The sequence below is a fragment of the Heterodontus francisci genome, chromosome 14, assembly GCF_036365525.1.
Source record: "Heterodontus francisci isolate sHetFra1 chromosome 14, sHetFra1.hap1, whole genome shotgun sequence".
Lineage (NCBI taxonomy): Eukaryota > Metazoa > Chordata > Chondrichthyes > Heterodontiformes > Heterodontidae > Heterodontus > Heterodontus francisci.
In genome coordinates, this window is record NC_090384.1 from 107,216,099 (window position 1) to 107,237,353 (window position 21,255).

Below are 21,255 nucleotides of genomic sequence, written 5' to 3' on the forward strand. Positions count from 1 at the left end.
CTGGCCTATACGTGACTCCAGTCCCAGCCTTACCCAGTCTGGCCTATACGTGACCCCAGTCCCAGCCTTACCCAGTCTGGCCTATACGTGACTCCAGTCCCAGCCTTACCCAGTCTGGCCTATACGTGACCCCAGTCCCAGCCTTACCCAGTCTGGCCTATACATGACTCCAGTCCCAGCCTTACCCAGTCTGGCCTATACGTGACCCCAGTCCCAGCCTTACCCAGTCTGGCCTATACGTGACTCCAGTCCCAGCCTTACCCAGTCTGGCCTACACGTTGGCCACCATGTAATGAGAAGATTTTTATGTTGTCTGATACAACATAAATGAGATGCGTGGAGTTCAGTTGATTGAAGATCTCAAACAGGTTTATTAACTGCTAACGAGTATATTAAGTGCAGAGCTACTTATATACAGGGCTTGCCTCTAGGTGTTACAGTAGCAGAGTGAGACTAATATGTAGTCATGTGGCTATGTCCTGGCACTTAGCTCATTAGCATACTAAGATCTTAAAAGGATATCTCTCTTAAAGGCAATTACGCAATACACATGACTCCAGTCCCACGTTGTGTGCCAGCTCATATGGATCAGAAAGTCACTCTGTTGTGAAAATAAACTTCAGAAAATCCATCACGGTGAGACTGTGTTCAGTTCTGAGCAGCAAACCTTGGGTTATTCACCCCTTTGTTCTGAACTCCCCCAACCAGAGGAAATGGTTTCACTCTATCGACCTTATTAAACCCTTTTAATATTTTAATAATTGAAATTAGATCACCCTTTAATCTTCTATATTCAAGGTAATAAAAGACTAGTCTATGCAACCATATACTGGCCTTGAAAAGGCTGCAATGCAGATTCACTAGAATGATGCTGAGCTTTAAAGGATTCGATTGTAAGGACTAGTTGCATAGACTAGTCTTTTATTATCTTGAATATAGAAGAAAAAAGGTGATCTAATTTCAATTATTAAAATATTAAAAGGGTTTAATAAGGTCGATAGAGAGAAACCATTTCCTCTGGTTGGGGGAGTGGGGTGCCAGAACACGGGGGTGAATAACCATAAATTCGAGCCAGGTCGTTCAGGGGTGATGCCAGGAAGCACTTCTTCACACAAAGGGGAGCGGAAGTCGGGAACTCTCTCCCCCAAAATGCTGTTGAGGCTGAGGGGTGGGGGGAGGGAGTGGGGGGGAGGGAGGGCTGGGGGAGGGGTAGGGAAGGGAATGGGGGCGAGGGAGCGGGTGGAGGGGTGGGGGGGGTAGGGGAGGGAATGGGGGGGAGGGAGCGGGTGGAGGGGTGCGGGGAGGGAGTGGGGTTGGGGGTGAATGGAGCTTTCCAGATCAAAGTCAATAGATTTTTGTTGGGTGAGGGTATCGAGGGAGGTAGATGGAGTTGAGGTACAGATCACCCATGATCTAATTGATTAGTGGAGCAGGCTAGAGGGACAGGATCACCTCCTCTCATTGCTAAACCAAGAATGGGCAATCAAAACAATGATTTTAAGAAATGCAGAAGCCTGGAGACTGTTTCCTTTCAGCTCAGTTGTGTTTTGGTCACGTTTTATACATCCTTAGCCTGCATAACTATGGACGTCTGAATAATTTTTGGCAATCAGTACTTACTGAGAGTTTGTAATATTAGTCTGCTGTACTCACCAGAGCAGTCACACCAGAGCAGTACACACCAGAGCAGTACACATGGCTTGAACTGGAGGCAGCAGAAACGGAAGGAACTTTCTGGGTAAAGAGATAACAAAGCTTTAATGTTGATAACGCTGATTAAAATCCTCACTTTGTTAGATAACAAAAGTGCAGCAACTTCACCTCTTCCTGTAAACAAAAACTGCAACCTTGTGCACTTTCCAAACCCTCTCCCTACCCCACTCCCCGCTACCTTTGGAAATAAAATTGCTGAGTTTGAGTTGTGCTGTTTCTGTCAGTGCACAGGTTGAAATCTCAGTGCCTGCCAGCAGGGGATGGGCATGGTCTTCCTGCCCATTTCTCTCAGTCCCAGAGTCACTCTGCCCATGCTGGGAGATCCACAGGACTTCAGGGCCCTTTGAACTTGGCTCCTCCACAGGAGTCTCTCTGCCCAGTCTGTGGGCATAGGGAACTGGCTCAGTAAATCAAAGAGGGGAACTCACCCGAGTTACTCCAGATATTGAATTAAGAAAAGCTGGTCACTAATCTTGATACAATTAATGAAAAGCAGTGTATCTCGCTGTCTGTCTGACTGTCTCTCCTCTCTCTCTCACTCTGTTTCTGTCTCTCTCTATCTCTGCCTCGTTTTTTTATCTTTCTCCTTCTTTATCTCACTCTCTCATGTTCCTCTCCCTCTGACTGTTTGTTTCTGTCTCTCTCTCTCTCTGTCTGTCCCTCTGTCGCTCGTTCCCTCTCCCTTGCTCACTCGCTCTCTTGCTTCCTCTCTCTGTTTCTCCCCTTCAATATTTTCCTCTGTCTCTCTGTGTCTCTCTTTTGTTCCCTCTTACGCTATATCTCTGCCTCTGTCTGTCTGTGTCTCTCTATCTCTCTCTGTCTCACTCACTCTCTCTGCCTCTCTTTGTCTGTCTCTATCACTCTCTGAGTCTTTCTTTTTCTTTGACTCCATTTGTATGTCTCTGTCTCTCTTTCTCCCTCCCTCTCTTTACCCTCTTTCTGTCTCTGTCTGTCTGTCCCTGCCATGTTTTTTCTCGTTCTGACTGTCTGCCTTCTCTCTCTGTTTCTCTCTATTTCTGTCTCTGTCTCGATCTCCCTGTCTCTCTCTGTCTGTCTGTCTGCCTTCTCTCTGTCTCTCTCTGTCTCTCACTCTTTCCACCTATTCCACTCTTTTTGGCTTGGTCTCTCTCTCTTGTCTCTCTCTCTGTCTCTCTCTCTTTCTCTCTCTGTCTCTCTCTCTCTTGTCTCTCTCTCTCTGTCTCTCTCTCTTTCTCTCTCTGTCTCTCTCTCTCTGTCTCTCTCTGTCTCTCTCTCTGTCTCTCTCTCTTTCTCATTCCCCTTCTTACAGTAAGTTTGAAGAAGTTTCAGAGCTGATCGACAGACTGTGTCCGAAGTGTTTGAAGCACCGCGGTGTGATCTGGATTGCGGGGGCTGTGGTCCTCTTGTTTGCTGTTCTCATCAGCATCTTCACCTCTCTCCATTATCCGTGTGATGACCTTTCGAACACACCTCGCGGGAAGAGCAGCTGCTCATCAGTGCAGAAATACCTCTGGCCATTCTCAGGATCAAGGCACAAGAACCGTGCACAAGTATAACTGAAAGTGCGGCCTCTCTAGGAGAACGAGAGTGCGAATCATTCCACAAGTCAAACTACCAGGCGACAGCTTTCACAAGACTTCGAAAGGTGTGTGAACACAGGCATGTACAGAGGAACTCTTCAACACCTTTGTTGCTTGAACCATTGATTCACGCAGTGACTGGCTGCCAACTGGGAAGTGGGAACAGTATAGCACTAAGTGGGCGTAGCACTCTGAGATATTCCAGCTATTTAACAGTTTCACCCTAACAGGCATCTAATGATTTTATTGTTTCTCTTTGTGTTTGAATGTTATTTCTGATACAGGGATGTGAGTAAATATTCATATTTCTGAACAATCTTGGAGCAAACCTTTTTCTATTGTCCATCTGTGAGTGGAGGACAGATCAGGTTATCAGAAATGGTTCTTTTAGTAACTATGTTGTTGTTTTCACTGGCGCTTTCTTCCCTGATTTTCAGTTTAAGAGAAATAAAATCTAGCTTTAATCCATCACGCTGAACTACCCAAAACAGGAGAGTCACAGAGCTGGTTGTGATCAAGCTGTACCATGCTTTAATCAGACCCATCTTGAGCACTGTGTCTAGTTCTGGTCATGAAGACACAAGAGAAACATTCATCCACTGGAGGCAGAGCAGAGAGTGGAGCCATGTGTCTGATAGCATCAGAGAGACTGAGTAATCAGATTCCTGGCTTGAAAGGAAAGAACTGAGAGGTGATCTTAAAGAGTTTTGTAAAATAATAAAGGATATTGAAAAGAGAAAAAAATGGCAGGGCTACAGGGAAAAGGTGGGGGTGTGGGACTGACTGAGTAGCTCTTACAGGGAGTTGACACGGACACGACAGACAGAATGGCCTCCTTCTGTACTGTAACCGTTCTATCATTAGTGACTTGGTAGTATAGAACTTAAGTATTGCTGAAAAAAGAGAGGTGCTGTTGAAGTCTTTTGGCTTGCACTCATCAGGACAGATGCAAGAATACATAATTTCAAAGGGAGCAACAATTTATACTGCATGAGAAAAGATGCTGATTGGTTGCCAAGTAGACTCTGATTGTTCGAGGTGTTGCCATGGAGATTGCATGAGGGAACTATTGTTCCCCAAGCTTTTGTTAAATTCAAAAACAGCACCACACCTGGACATGTTCCTTTTGCCTTCAGAGGACAGGTCTCTGCTTATGAATATATGTAGCTTTGAGCAACGTAAATGAGCCACCTTGCGAGCCCGACTGATAATCTTAAATTGGTTGTTAGTGTAATTCTTAGCATGCTCGGGATTGTTCAGTAAGTGCTATCCAATCGCGGAATCACATCTAACATTAACAATTGTATTTTGAGTTTTGCAAGTACAGGCTGGTTGAGTACGGTCAGTACTCTGCCTCTTGCAAACAATGGAAGGGACGTGCTGTTTGATACAAATCACCAGTCATTGGGACTTACGGACAGCAGCATCCTGTTATTGGAAAATACCATTTGTGTTGTTACTGCATAGTAGCAGTGTGAAACAGCTAGCTTCACATTTTTAAGATACCTTATCCTTCCAGGGTAATTTGAGGTAGACTGGGCACTTTTCAGGCTGGATCTTGTTCTCCCGCTGCCCAGAGAACATTCTTTATGATTGATTATATTTAATCCAGAATCAAATAGGAAACGTTTCTTCAATCAGTGCTTTCCCAACAGGCATTACAGAACCATTGAAGAATAACGAGCCAAACCAATTGCAGCCAAAAGGAACATGTCCAGGCATTGTGCCTTTTTTGAATTTAGCAAAAGCATGGAGAACAATAGTTCCCTCATGCATTCTCCATGGCAATGCCTTGACCAATCAGAGTCAACTTTGCAACCAATCAGCACCTTTTCCTCATGCAGTATAAATAGTAGCTTTCTTTGAAATTTGGCATTCTTGGGTCTGTCCTGATGAGTGCAAGACGAAAAGCTTCAACAGCATGTCTCTTTGTTTAGTGATACATTCTATGATTCTCTGAAGTACATCCAGAAAATGACTGCTAATTAAACCATGAAAGTAGGATAAGGGAGCACATGCTCAAACTAGTAATTGGCAAATCCAGCACTGATTTCCTTGCAGAGAATGATCAATCCACATAGAGCAAATGCTTGAATAGGATAGTGGAAGTAACAACTCTGGGGTCATTTTAGTTATAGTTGGGTGCCATGATTGGTTAGAGGAATCTATGGGGTCTCTCTGGTTGCATTCAACTAGCCTTCCTAATCCTCATTCTCTTGTGACCTTCAACTTTAATGATCACTTTAAGAGTGATGAGCTTTATGTCTTAATAGAATGGCAGTATGATACTTCTAACTGTTATGCCTCTCAAGAAGATACATGAAACAATGAATGGAAAATTAGAAATAAGAACACAACTGTAATCCCCAGAGAATCAGATGCACTCTCCTACTCTAGCTCACTCTTTCCCGGGACTCATAAACCGGTTAAGCTTCTCACCGTCTCTTCCCCCTACAATCTTGAGAGCTTTTTGAACCCAAATATTAGTGCCATCTATCCACTGACTTGACCTTTTCACTTTGATCAACCTGAATGATGCCTCCCCAATGTGAGGCTCGACACTTCACCTGAATAAACGGAGTGAGGAGCATTCTCCTCACCTCACGCCATAGCTTTGGCAGAAGATTGACACATGAGGAGAGCAATCGGGAGATTTCCCGGCAGACATTTTAACCCCAAACTTGGCCACCTCGTGTTGGTTTGTGTGGGTGGCAGGCAATGCATTTCCTAGACTGGCATTGCCCAAGTTCAGGGGTAAACCTATGAGTAACTTTGCACTTTTGTCACACTGGTTCTAAAGGCATAAATTAGACAAGAGAAGAGAAACAATGAGAATGATGGACTCACCTGAGCCGGGAGTTAGCTGACAGACAAATATAGACAAATCCACTTTCTTTTTCATGCGGGGGATGTGGGCGTCATTGGTGGTGAGTTGCCTTCTTGAATCGTTGCAGTCCATGGGAGGTAGGTACACCCACAGTGCTGTTAGGAAGGGTGTTCCAGTATTTTGACCCAGCGACAGTGAAGGAATTGCGATATAGTTCCAAGTCAGGATGGTGTGTGACTTGGAGGGGAACTAGCAGGTGGTGGTGTTCCCATACATCTTCTGCTCTTGTCCTTCTAGTTGGTAGAGGTCCTGTGTTTGGAAAGTGCTGTCTAGGAGCCTTGGTGAACTGCTGCTGTGCATTTTGTAGATGGTACACACTGCTGCCACTGTCCGTCGGTGGTGGAGGGAGTGAATGTTTGTGGATGGGGTGCCAATCAAGTGGGCAGCTTTGTTCTGGATGGCGTCGAGCTTCTTGAGTGATGTTGGAGCTGCACCCATCCAGGCAAGTGGAGAGTATTCCATCACACTCCTGACTTGTGTCTTGTAGATGGTGGACAGGCTTTGGGGAGTCAGGAGGTGAGTTACTCACCTCAGGATTCCCAGCCTCTAACCTGCTCTTGTAGCCACAGTATTTATATTTATATGATCAATATTATAAGCATTCTCAACCATCGTGCTTTTAATTAATAGAAACTAATAAACAATAAAAAGTTAAAGTTGTGTTGAATTGAAACATATGGTAAAATTAAAAATGACAGATTTATAATTGAGTGCCCAGTGACTGTGATGGTAAAGCCTTTGTTTTGTTGATAAGATGATCCTTAAATTTAATATTTCTGTTTTAAAGTGCAATATTTCTGAGCAGTTTCATTGATTGAGCTGGGATACTCCCCCCACCAAAGCACTGAGTGTATTTGTAACAGGAGCTTTTGAAAGTAAGACAACAATAATTCTCCTTAGTGTCTTAATGTTTGTATTTTATATCCATATCCCTGTAAAGGTTTGCACCTTTAAGCTAACGCATTGTACTGTATAGTTCCACATACTTGATTTTGTTAAAATAAAGTTGTCCTAAAAAGTTTCTGTCTAACGTTTTTGATTGAAAAGAATTTTTTTCTATTTAGAACCCTGAAGATTTATAGCAGAGAAGACTGTTCAGCCCATCTTATCTGTGCCAGCTCTTTGCTACAGCAATCCCAAACTAATCCCACTGCCCCACTCTCTCTCCATAGCCCTGTATCAATCCCAAACTAATCCCACTGCCCCGCTCTCTCCCCATAGCCCTGTATCAATCCCAAACTAATCCCACTGCCCCACTCTCTTCCCAAAGCCCTGTATCAATCCCAAACTAATCCCACTGCCCCACTCTCTTCCCATCGCCCTGTATCAATCCCAAACTAATCCCACTGCCCCACTCTCTTCCCATAGCCCTGTATCAATCCCAAACTAATCCCACTGCCCCACTCTCTCTCCATTGCCCTGTATCAATCCCAAACTAATCCCACTACCCCACTCCCTCCATAGCCCTGTATCAATCCCAAACTAATCCCACTGCCCCACTCTCTTCCCATAGCCCTGTATCAATCCCAAACTAATCCCACTACCCCACTCTCTCTCCATAGCCCTGTATCAATCCCAAACTAATCCCACTGCCCCACTCTCTCTCCATTGCCCTGTATCAATCCCAAACTAATCCCACTGCCCCACTCTCTTCCCATAGCCCTGTATCAATCCTAAACTAATCCCACTGCCCCACTCTCTTCCCATAGCCCTGTATCAATCCCAAACTAATCCCACTGCCCCACTCTCTTCCCATAACCCTGTATCAATCCCCAAACTAATCCCACTGTCCCGCTCTCGTCCCATAGCCCTGTATCAATCCCAAACTAATCCCACTGTCCCAGTCTCGTCCCATAACCCTGTATCAATCCCAAACTAATCCCACTGCCCCACTTTCTTCCCATAGCCCTGTATCAATCCCAAACTAATCCCACTGCCCCACTCTCGTCCCATAGCCCTGTATCAATCCCAAACTAATCCCACTGCCCCACTCTCTTCCCATATCCTAATATCATTGCCAAACTAATCCCACTGCCCCACTCTCTCCCCATAGCCCTGTATCAATCCCAAACTAATCCCACTGCCCCACTCTCTTCCCATAACCCTGTATTAATCCCAAACTAATCCCACTGTCCCGCTCTCGTCCCATAGCCCTGTATCAATCCCCAAACTAATCCCACTGCCCCACTCTCGTCCCATAGCCCTGTATCAATCCCAAACTAATCCCACTGTCCCGGTCTCGTCCCATAACCCTGTATCAATCCCAAACTAATCCCACTGCCCCACTCTCTCCCCATAGCCCTGTATCAATCCCAAACTAATCCCACTGCCCCACTCTCTTCCCATAGCCCTGTATCAATCCCAAACTAATCCCACTGCCCCACTCTCTTCCCATAGCCCTGTATCAATCCCAAACTAATCCCACTGCCCCACTCTCGTCCCATAGCCCTGTATCAATCCCAAACTAATCCCACTGCCCCACTCTCTTCCCATAGCCCTGTATCAATCCCAAACTAATCCCACTGCCCCACTCTCGTCCCATAGCCCTGTATCAATCCCCAAACTAATCCCACTGCCCTGCTCTCCCCATAGTCCTGTATCAATCCCAAACTAATCCCACTGCCCCACTCTCTTTCCATAACCCTGTATCAATCCCAAACTAATCCCACTGCCCCACTCTCTTCCCATAGCCCTGTATCAATCCCAAACTAATCCCACTGCCCCACTCTCTTCCCATAGCCCTGTATCAATCCCCAGTCTAATCCCACTGCCCTGCTCTCCCCATAGTCCTGTATCAATCCCAAACTAATCCCACTGCCCCACTCTCTTTCCATAACCCTGTATCAATCCCAAACTAATCCCACTGCCCCACTCACGTCCCATAGCCCTGTATCAATCCCAAACTAATCCCACTGCCCCACTCTCTTCCCATAGCCCTGTACTAATCCCAAACTAATCCCACTGGCCCACTCTCTTCCCATAGCCCTGTATCAATCCCAAACTAATCCCACTGCCCCACTCTCGTCCCATAGCCCTGTATCAATCCCAAACTAATCCCACTGCCCCACTCTCTTCCCATAGCCCTGTATCAATCCCAAACTAATCCCACTGGCCCACTCTCTTCCCATAGCCCTGTATCAATCCCAAACTAATCCCACTGCCCCACTCTCTTCCCATAGCCCTGTATCAATCCCAAACTAATCCCACTGGCCCACTCTCTTCCCATAGCCCTGTATCAATCCCAAACTAATCCCACTGCCCCACTCTCTTCCCATAGCCCTGTATCAATCCCAAACTAATCCCACTGCCCCACTCTCGTCCCATAGCCCTGTATCAATCCCCAATCTAATCCCACTGCCCTGCTCTCCCCATAGTCCTGTATCAATCCCAAACTAATCCCACTGCCCCACTCTCTTCCCATAGCCCTGTGTCTCTCTCTTTCGTCTTAAATATTTATCCAATTTTCTCTTGTGCCTCAGGCTCTCCCTGTGGTAGAGCATTTCCTGCTGCAACAACCCTTTGTGTGAAGACATTTCTCCAAACTCTACCTTCAGTCTTTCAATGACAACATTAAATTGCTGAGCCCTCGGCACTGACTATCCAAGCAGAGGTAACAGTCTTTGCCTGTTCACTCTCTGAAGTATCTCCAGTCTCATAACTCTAGTCTCCCATTCTGAAGAATCACCCTGGTGTATCTACACTGCGTTTACTTTGCCATCTGCAATGTGACACTGAAAACGGCACATATTCTCTAACTGGCCTGGTCAATGTTTTGTACACATTTATCTTTACTTCTTTATCCTTCTACTCTATGCCCCAATTTATAAAAACAAATTCTATTGATCTTTTAAAAAAAAGATTTACATATATATAGAGTAAAGCCTGGCTCGGGTATAAAATTAAAACATGACCCGGGTCCGAGTCCTTCAATTTCTTTTCATGCCCGACCCAACTTGAAAATATCAAACATGTTATTAGTACAGAAAAAAAATCACATCTAAACATAGATTAAAAAGAAAACAATGCAAACAAAATCCAATCACAGCCAACCCAAGCCCGACCCGACCTGAGCCTGAATACTGGACATAGAATATAATCGCGACCCAACCCGTACCTGAACCCGGCACATGTAGTCGGGTTTGGTCGAGTTTAGTTTAGTTTAGTTTAGTTTAGAGATACAGCACTGAAACAGGCCCTTCGGCCCACCGAGTCTGTGCCGACCATCAACCACCCATTTATACTAATCCTACACTAATTCCATATTCCTACCACATCCCCTCTGATGCAGTCCCTGAAGGGCAATAGTGAGCCAATTATGTTTTTATGGCAAGATCACTTTTTCTGGTGCTAACCCCCAAGTTACCAGATTTATGGTTTGGGTCGGGTAGTCTGACTTTAATATTGAGTATCTTTCTGAACCAAAGTGTTTTACAGCCAATGAAGTACAAACGAACCTACAAATTAGGAGCCTGCTCTGCCATTTGATAACATCATGGCTGATCTGATTGTGGCCTCAACCCAACTTCCCTGTCTACCTTCTGTACATCTTGACTCTCTTATCAATCAAGAATCTATCTAACTCAACCTTAAAAATATTCAATGACCCAGCCTCCACTGCTCTCTGGGGAAGAGAATTCCACACACTATCAACTTTCTGAGAGAATAAAATTCTCCTCTCCATCAGGAGACCCCTGGCTGGATTTTACAGCCCTCAGATGTTGGGGGTTGTAGCAGGTGCGGGGGGGGGGGGGGGGGGTGTTGTTTCCAGAAAATGCCTCAGGCATATTAAATACAGAATACTTCAATAATGAATTAAATACTGACCGGCTCCCGCCATCTGTTCTGGTGCCATACTGGTGGCAGCAGTCGGCACTGCCGTGCCTTCAGATTTCCATTCGGAGGTCCGATGTGGGAGGCTGGTGGGGCGGGGGGAGCAGGTAAGTATTTCAGTGCGGGGGTGGGAGAGGCGGGGTCAAACTATTCTGATTGGTGGAGGGGATGGTGGGAAGGGGTTGAAGTTAAAAGTTTTTTAAAATAAATTTTAATGGACGACTGCTTTAAAACTTTAAAATGTATTGATGGGGCTCGAAGCCCTTTAAAAATGGCATCGGCACCTGCGCAGTGGCACCTGACGCCATTACCAGGACAGATCACCCGCCCCCTGCACATCATCGGGGTGGGGGGACGATCTACCCCGGCCGTGTAAATGAGCCGCCATGTTTAATATTGCAGCAGATCCACGACGAGCCGTCTATACGTGCAGACCGCCATAGTTTCCGGCCACCGCTATTTTTGGCAGCTGCAATATAAAATCCAGGCCCCCTTTTTTAAAACTGTGTCCCCTAGTCTCTCCCATAAGGGGAAATTTCCTTTCAACATCCACCCTGTCAAGTCCCCTCAGAAACTTATATGTTTCAATAAGATCACCTCTCCTGCTTCTAAACTCCAATGAATACAGACGCAATCTGTCCAATCGTTCCTCATTAGATAACCCTCTCATCCCAGGAATCAGTCGAGCGAACCTTCTCTGAACTGCTTCCAATGCAATTATATCCTTTCTTAAGTGAGGAAACAAAAACTGTACACAATACTCTAGATGTGCTTTCACCAATGCCCTGTACAACTGCAGCAAAACATCTCTACTTTTACATTCCATTCCCCTTGCAATAAACGACCACATTGCATTTGTCTCCTTAAACACTTACTGTACCTGCATACTAACATTTTGTGATTCATGGACCAGGATACCCAGAACCCTCTGCACTGCAGAGTTCTGCAAACTCGCTTCATTTAAATAATATGTTGCTTTTCTATTTTTCTGGCCAAAGTGGGAAAGTTCACATTTTCAAACCTTATACTCCATCTGGCAAATCTTTGCCCACTCACTTCACCTATCTACATCCTTTTGCCGGTGCCTTATGTTCTCTTTACAACTTACTCTCCTATTTATCTTTGTGTCATCAGCAAATTTAGCAACCGTACATCCTGTCCCTTCATTCAAGTCATTGATATAGATTGTAAATAGTTGCGGCCCAAACACTGATCCCTGTGGCACACCACGAGCTTGCCAACCAGAAAATGACCTATTTATCCCTACTCTCTGCTTCCTGGCAGCTAACCAATCCTCTATCCATGCTAATATGGGCGGCACAGTGGCGCAGTGGTTAGCACCGCAGCCTCACAGCTCCAGTGACCCGGGTTCAGTTCTGGGTACTGCCTGTGCGGAGTTTGCAAGTTCTCCCTGTGTCTGCGTGGGTTTTCTCCGGGTGCTCCAGTTTCCTCCCACATGCCAAAGACTTGCAGGTTGATAGGTAAATTGACCATTGTAAATTGCCCCTAGTGTAGGTAAATGGTAGGAGAATGGTGGGGATGTGGTAGAGAATATGGGATTAACGTAGGATTAGTATAAATGGGTGGTTGTTGGTCGGCACAGACTCGGTGGGCCGAAGGGCCGGTTTCAGTGCTGTATCTCTAAATAATATGTTACCCCTACACCATGAGCTCTTATTTTGTGCAGTAATTTTTGATATGGCACCTTATCAAATGCCTTTTGGAAATCCAAGTACACCACATATACATGTTCCCCTTTATCCACCTTGCTTGTTACTTTCTCAAAGAACTTTAATAAATTAGTCAAATATGATTTCCCTTTCACAAAACCATGTTGGCTCTGCCTGATTGCATTAGGATTTTCTAAGTGCCCTGCTAAATCTCCTTAACAGATTCTAGCATTTTCCCGATGACAGATGTTAGGCTAACTGGCCTGTAGTTTCCTGCTTTCTATTTCCATCCTTTTTGGAATAGAGGAGTTACATTTGTTATTTTCCAATCTGATTGGACCTCGCTATTGTAATGTTGGAAATGCGGCAGCCAAATTGTGTACAGCAAGATCCCAAAAATAGTTGTGTGATATGTCATGTGATGTCCTCAGGACTTGAGTGATGTTTAGCCGAGTTTAGCAGAAGGTTTGAAGCAAAGACAGAGAGACAAAGACTGCAGCAGTTGAACATAAAGGCTTTTCCTTATATTCTCTCAGTTTTAGTTTTATTTTGCTAGCATGTCTGTTCTACCAGACTACACAACGTACCAGGTAATTGCAATTTCAAAACTCTACAACACTACAATAGCGACCAGATTATCTGTTTTAGTCATGTGGATAGAGAGATAAATATTGGGGTGAACAATGGGGTGAACTCCCCTGTTCTTCAAAATAGTGACCATGGGGACCTTTACATCCAACTGAGAGAGCAGACAGGGACTTGTTTTAACATCTCATCTGAACATTGGCTCCTCCCACAGTGCAGCACTCCCTCAGTACTGACGCTCCGACAGTGCTGCGCTCCCTCAGTACTGACGCTCCGACAGTGCAGCACTCCCTCAGTACTGACGCTCCGACAGTGGAGTGCTCCCTCAGTACTGACCCTCCGACAGTGCAGCACTCCCTCAATACTGACCCTCCAACAGTGCAGAGCTCCCTCAGTACTGACCCTCTGACAGTGCAGCACTCCCTCAGTATTGACCCTTCAACAGTGCAGCACTCCATTAGTACTGACCCTCCGACAGTGCAGCTCTCCCTCAGTACTGACCCTCCGGCAGTGCAGCACTCCCTCAATACTGACCCTCCGACAGTGCAGAGCTCCCTCAGTACTGACCCTTCACCAGTGCAGCACTCCCACAGTACTGACCCTCTGTCAGTGCAGAACTCTGTCAATGCTGACCCTCTGACTGTGCAGCGCTCCCTCTGTACTGACCGTTGGACAGTGCAGTTCTGCCTCAGTACTGACCCTCCAACAGTTGCAGCAATCCCTCAATACTGAGTTTCCGACAGTGTAGAGCTCCCTCAGGACAGACCCTCCAACAGTGCAGAACTCTCTCAGTACTGACCCTCCAACAGTGCAGCGCTCCCTCAGTACAGACCCTCCAACAGTGCAGAACTCCCTCCATACTGACCCTCTGACAGTGCAGCAATCCCTCAGTACTGACCCTCCAACAGTGCAGCGTTCCCTCAGTACGGACCCTCCGACAGTGCACGGCTCCAATATTGAACCTCCGACAGTAAACGCTCCCTCAGCACTGACCCTCCGATAGTGTAACACTCCCTCAGTACTGACCCTCCGACACTGCAGCACTCCCTCAGTCCTAACCCTCCGACAGTGCAGCGCTCTCTCAGTACTGACCCTCCGACTGTGCAGCGCTCCCTCTGTACTGACCATTGGACAGTGCAGCACTCCCTCAGTACAGACCCTCCAACGGTGCAGCAATCCCTCACTACTGACCTTCCGACAGTGCAGCACTCCCTCAGTAGTGACCCTCCCATAGTACAGTGCACCCTCAGTACTGATCCTATGACAGTGCAGCGCTCCCTCAGTACAGACCCTCCGACAGTGCAGCGCTCCCTCAGTACTGACCCCATGACAGTCCAGCGCTCCCTCAGTACTGACCCTCCGACAGTGCAGCACTCCCTCAGTACTGACCCTCCGACAGTGCAGCACTCCCTCAGTACTGACCCTCCAACAGTGTAGCACTCCCTCAGTACTGACCCTCCGACAGTGCAGCACTCCCTCAGTACTGACCCTCCAACAGTGTAGCACTCCCTCAGTACTGACCCTCCGACAGTGCAGCGCTCCCTCAGTACTGACCGATAGTGTAACACTCCCTCAGTACTGACCCTCCGATAGTCTAACACTCCCTCAGTTCTGCCTACCCTCCTTACTGACGCTATGAGTGTCAGACTATATTTTCGTGCTCAAGTCTTTGGAGTTTGACTTGAAATAAGTTTGTTTACCTGGCCTTTAACCTTCAGGGAATCATATATTTGAATGTAGAGTGTCTCTGTTCACCTGGACCCTTCAGCAGGGAGTTTAATCCCCATTCCTTGTTTTTCTTCCCAAAATGCATTTATTACTTAGACATGGTGGGACAGACCTTGTCATTGACGGATGCAAATTCCAGGCAGACTGTAGCCCATGGTTTATCACTGTGGGTTTCAGTCTGATGTTAACTCTGTTCCCTTAGATTGTAGAATTCAGTAAAATCTCCTTCCTGCTCCCAACTACTCCTATTTCAGAGGGTGAAACTTCAGCAAAGTTACTCACAAAATGTAGCCGCATGCTCAGAGTAACTGAGACTAAAACGAGGAGTCATTATTTCAGAGAAAAGTTTTCTCTCAGAGGGTTGTGAGTCTCTGAAATTCTCTTCCCCAGAGAGTGTTGGAGGCAGGGTCCTTGAATGTTTTTAAGAAAAGGTAGACAGCTTCTCGACAAACAAGGGCGTCAAAGGATATTGGGAGCAGGCAGGAAAGTGGAGTTGAGTCCACAAACAGATCAGCCATGATCTTGTATAATGGCGGAGCAGGCTCAAGGGGCTGAATAGCCGACTCCTGCTCCTAGTTCATATGTTCATATTCGCAACTTCTCAGATACTGAAGCAGTTCATGTCCACATGCAGCAAGACCTGGACAACATTCAGCCTTGGGCTGATAAGTGGCAAGTGACATTCACGCCACACAAGTGCCAGGCAATGACTGTCTCAAACAAGAGAGAATCTAACCATCTCCCCTTGACATTCAAAGGCATTACCATCACTGAATCCCCCACTATCAACATCCAAGGGGCTACCATTGACCAGAAACTGAACTGGAGTAGCCATATAAATACTGTGGCTACAAGAGCAGGTCAGAGGCTCGGAATCCTGAGGCGAGTAACTCACCTCCTGACTCCCCAAAGCCTGTCCACCATCTGCAAGGCACAAGTCAGGAATGTGATGGAATACTCTCCACTTGCCTGGATGGGTGCAGCTCCAACAACACTCAAGGGCTGCATTTAAAATTGCTACCACCGAGATTGGCAGCAGACGTAAACAATGGCAGCCCGCACACTTTGGGGGGCTCATTTAAAAGGCTGGGGTAGACCGCCCACCCCAATAACCTGGAGGGAGCATGCGGGCAATCCCCAGAAATGGCGTCAACAGCCTTTGTGCAGGCACGGACACATTTTTAAAGGGCTTTGAGCCCTTCCATTTAATTTAAATATTTAAAGAGAGATGTTGCAATAACATTTCAAAACATTTAATTTGCCCCTCTCCCACCATCCCAATAACCCTGCAATGCTTTACTTGCCCTCTCCCTCCAAAACACTTCCCCTGCCCACCTGACTTTCCCACCCTACCAAAGTTCATAAACTATAAACTTAACCCCTTCCCACAATCCTGCCCACCAATGAAATTACTCTGATGCCACTCCCTGACCCCCGCCCCCACCCCACCGCACTGGAAAACTTACCTGCTCCCCCACCAGACGGCGATCCGAAGGCACAGAAGTGTTGGCCGTCGGCACCAATATGGCTTCGGAATGGATGGCGGGAGCGGACGGATCATTTATTCCTTCGTTTCTATTATTTTACAGATGCAGATTTGGCTTCCGTCTCCAAGCAGTGATGGGGGGGAGGCTGTCGCAAGGCCTCGCCGCCACCAGCAATATCGGGCCGGGCCTTCCCAGCGTCAAAGCCCGTGGCGAGCCTCTACTGGAGGCATTTTACGCCCCCCCCCCCAAACACCCCCCACCTCACCCCACCTCACTCCCCAATGTAAAATTCAGCCCCAAGAAGCTCGACACCATCCAGGACAAAGCAGCCCTCTTGATTGGCATCCCATCTACAAACATTCACTCCCTCCACCACCGACGCACAGTGGCTGCAGTGTGTACCATCTACAAAATGCACTGCAGCAACGCACCTAGGCTCCTTAGACAGCACCTTCCAAACCTGTGACCTCTACCACCTAGAAGGTCAAGGGCAGCAGATGCATGGGAACACCACCCCCTGTAAGTTCCCCTCCAACTCACACACCATCCTGACTTGGAACGAGCTCGCCGTTCCTTCACTGTCACTGGGTCAAAATCCTGGAACTCCTTTCCTAACAGCACTGTGGGTGTACCTACCCCACATGGATTGCAGCGGTTCAAGAAGGCAGCTCACCACCACCTTCTCAAGGGCAATTAGGGATGGGTGATAAATCCTTATGAAGTGATGCCCACATCCCACCAAATGAAAAAAATAGTCTGGGGAGGGGGACTGTGAGGGTATAGTCATGGTGTGGAGTGGGGGCTGTTATAGGGAGGGTTTTGTGTCATGAATTGGTGACAGATATAGTGCAGGGGGGTACAGTGAGGTGTTGTGCAGAGTAATGTTTTCTGTGCAGTGAATTATTGGTGGGGTGAAGATTTCCTGTCTATGTGTGATATCACATATGCAACAGGCTGCACAATGTGCTATGCTGACAGCAAAAACTTTCTCAAAAAAACAGCGCTTGTGATTTCACTGGAAGCAGTAATGAGTCATCTTCCACAGCTACTGACATGTTTAAGTGAGGGGAGGTAGGGTGTCTGCCCTTGGTGAATCTGATCACATCATTGCCATATCTTTCAGATCCCAATATAGTACCAGGTTATCAGCGGGTGGAGGGGCTTGGGAGACCGGAAACGGACGATGTGAAGCAGAGATCTCTGCAAGGTGTTCAAAATTCTGAGGGGTTTTGATCTGGTCAACCTGGGAAAGCTAATTCCAATGGCCAGTGAGTCGAGGTCCTCAACATAAGATCATCACCAAAATAAGACTAAGGGCTGCCATGAACAGACCTGGTCTCCATAAAAGGTGCAAAAAAGATTTACTTTTTTATTCATTCATGGGATGTGGGTGTCACTGGCCAGGCCAGCATTTATTGCCCATCCCTAATTGCCCTTGAGAAGGTGGTGGTGAGCTGCCTTCTTGAACCGCTGCAGTCCATGTGAGGTAGGTACACCCACAGTGCTGTTAGGAAGGGAGTTCCAGGATTTTGACCCAGAGACAGTGAAGGAACGGCGATATAGTTCCAAGTCAGGATGGTGTGTGACTTGGAGGGGTAATTGCATGTGGTGGTGTTCCCATGTATCCTTATCAGGATCTTAATGGTTATGCCCTCACCAAACCTCTGAGGACTACACCCTGACGAGACCCTGCAGGACTATATCCTCACTGTACCCCCCAGGACAATAAGCTCACTAAACCCCTGAGGATTACACCTTGACTATACTCCCCAGGAGTGTACCCTCACTATACCCCCAGGACTATACACTCTTTATTGAAATTCAGTGACCTCACACTACCTCGTTGCACCATGTGTTAAAATACAAGCATTTACATCAAATCTACAGCACAGAAACAGGCCATTCGGCCCAAGTGGTCTGTGCTGGTGTTTATGAACAAAGAACAAAGAACAGTACAGCACAGGAACAGGCCATTTGGCCCTCCAAGCCAGCACCGATCTTGATGCCTGTCTAAACTAAAACCTTCTGCACTTCTGGGGCCCATATCCCTCTATTCCCTTCCTATTCATGTATTTGTCAAGATGCCTCTTAAACATCCCTATCGTACCCGCTTCCACCACCTCCCCCGGCAGCAAGTTCCAGGCACTCACCACCCTCTGTGTAAAGAACTTGCCTCGCACATCCCCTCTAAACTTTGCCCCTCGCACCTTAAACCTATGTCCCCTAGTAACTGACTCTTCCACCCTGGGAAAAAGCTTCTGACGATCCACTCTGTCCATGCCGCTCATAACTTTGTAAACCTCTATCATGTCGCCCCTCCACCTCTGTCATTCCAGTGAAAACAATCCGAGTTTATCCAACCTCTCCTCATAGCTAATGCCCTCCAGACCAGGCAACATCCTGGTAAACCTCTTCTGTACCCTCTCCAAAGCCTCCACGTCCTTCTGGTAGTGTGGCGACCAGAATTGCACACAATATTCTAAGTGTGGCCTAACTAAAGTTCTGTACAGCTGCAGCATAACTTGCCAATTTTTATACTCTATGCCCCGACCGATGAAGGCAAGCATGCCGTATGCCTTCTTGACTACCTTATCCACCTGCGTTGCCACCTTCAGTGACCTGTGGACCTGTACGCCCAGATCTCTCTGCCTGTCAATACTCCTAAGGGTTCTGCCATTTACTGTATACCTCCCACCTGCATTATACCTTCCAAAATGCATTACCTTACATTTGTCCGGATTAAACTCCACCTGCCATTTCTCCGCCCAAGTCTCCAACCGATCTATATCCTGCTGTATCCTCTGACAATCCTCATCACTATCCGCAACTCCACCAACCTTTGTGTCATCTGCAAACTTACTAATCAGACCAGCTAAATTTTCCTCCAAATCATTTATATATACTACAAAGAGCAAAGGTCCCAGCACTGATCCCTGCAGAACACCACTAGTCACATCCCTCCATTCAGAAAAACACCCATCCACTGTTACACTCTGTCTTCTGTGACCGAGCCAGTTCTGTATCCATCTTGCCAGCTCACCTCTGATCCCGTGTGACTTCACCTTTTGCACCAGTCTGCAATGCGGGACCTTGTCAAAGGCTTTACTAAAGTCCATGCAGACAACATCCACCGCCCTTCCTTCATCAATCATCTTCGTCACTTCCTCAAAAAACTCAATCAAATTAGTAAGACACGACCTCCCCTTCACAAAACCATGCTGTCTCATGCTAATAAGTTCGTTTGTTTCCAAATGGGAGTAAATCCTGTCCCGAAGAATCCTCTCTAATAATTTCCCTACCACTGACGTAAGGCTCACCGGCCTATAATTTCCTGGATTATCCTTGCCACCCTTCTTAAACAAAGGAACAACATTGGCTATTCTCCAGTCCTCTGGGACCTCACCTGTAGCCAATGAGGATGCAAAGATTTCTGTCAAGGCCCCAGCAATTTCTTCCCTTGCCTCCCTCAGTATTCTAGGGTAGATCCCATCAGGCCCTGGGGACTTATCTACCTTAATGCTTTGCAGGACACCCAACACCTCCTCCTTTTTGATAATGAGATGACTGAGACTATCTACACTCCCTTCCCTCGGCTCATCATCCACCAAGTCCTTCTCCTTGGTGAATACTGATGCAAAGTACTCATTTAGCACCTCGCCCATTTCCTCTGGCTCCACGCATAGATTCCCATCTCTGTCCTTGAGTGGGCCAACCCTTTCCCTGGTTACCCTCTTGCTCTTTATATCTGTATAAAAAGCCTTGGGATTTTCCTTAATCCTGTTTGCCAATGACTTTTCATGACCCCTTTTAGCCCTTCTAACTCCTTGCTTAAGTTCCTTCCTACTGTCTTTATATTCCTCAAGTGCTCCGTCTGTTCCTAGCCTTCCAGACCTTGCAAATGCTTCCTTTTTCTTTTTGACTAGGCTCACAATACTCCGTGTTACCCAAGCTTCCCGAAACTTGCCAAACTTGTCCTTCTTCCTCACAGGAACATGCTGGTCCTGGATTCTAATCAACTGACGTTTGAAAGACTCCCACATGTCAGATGTTGATTTACCCTCAAACAGCCGCCCCCAATCTAAATTCTTCAGTTCCTGCCTAATATTGTTATAATTAGCCTTCCCCCAATTTAGCACCTTTATGCTCTATACGATCTCCTCCCACCCCTCTTCATCTCACCCTATCACCATATCCTTCTATTCCTTTCTCCCTCATTTGTTTATCCAGCTTCCCCTTAAATGTATCGATACTATTCACCTCAACCACTCCCTGTGGTAGCGAGTTCCACCTTTTAGCTCTGGCATCATACTTGTGAATCTTTTGCACCTTCTTCAGTGCCTCTACATCCTTTTGGTTGTAGAGACTGGAACTGTGCACAGTTCTCTGAGTGTGGTCTAACCAAATTTCTATACAGATGCGGCCTCCTTATCTGTCCGACTCAAATGAATCATTTAACACTTGAACAACACTGAGTTTAGTGCCCAAAAGGTTATTAAGCGGGAATCAGCAAATCTTGCAGCCTTTGATTACAAGAGGAGTGATGAGAACATGTTGTTAAGAATTCAATCCAGCTGGAGACCCTGATAAGACAGTACATGAAATTGATGGTATCTGACAGGAATATATGCCAGCAGCTTTGTGATAATGTTCATGAGTTCAGTTACTAACCCTTTCATCTTGTTCAGTAACCAGGACCCGAACAAACCATCACCTTAATGGTTCCATTGATACTCCGATCAATACTGGATCAGATAAACTATTAGAACACGGGAATGTTTAGGGTATCAATCTGAAAT

General features: G+C 46.6%; 1 protein-coding gene across 2 annotated transcripts in view; it reads left to right on the top strand.

Moving 5' to 3' along the window:
* The window catches only part of mrvi1 (murine retrovirus integration site 1 homolog), a 123,178-nt gene extending 118,958 nt beyond the window's left edge, over window positions 1-4,220 (top strand). Inside the window, exon 20 of one of the 2 annotated variants that reach the window (XM_068046706.1) lies at window positions 3,002-4,220. In XM_068046706.1, the coding sequence (XP_067902807.1) occupies window positions 3,002-3,248 (247 nt within the window). In that variant the 3' untranslated portion in view covers window positions 3,249-4,220. The remainder of the gene's footprint in view (window positions 1-3,001) is intronic. The other variant, XM_068046707.1, reaches the window with a different exon arrangement.
* Window positions 4,221-21,255: the final 17,035 nt, after the last annotated feature.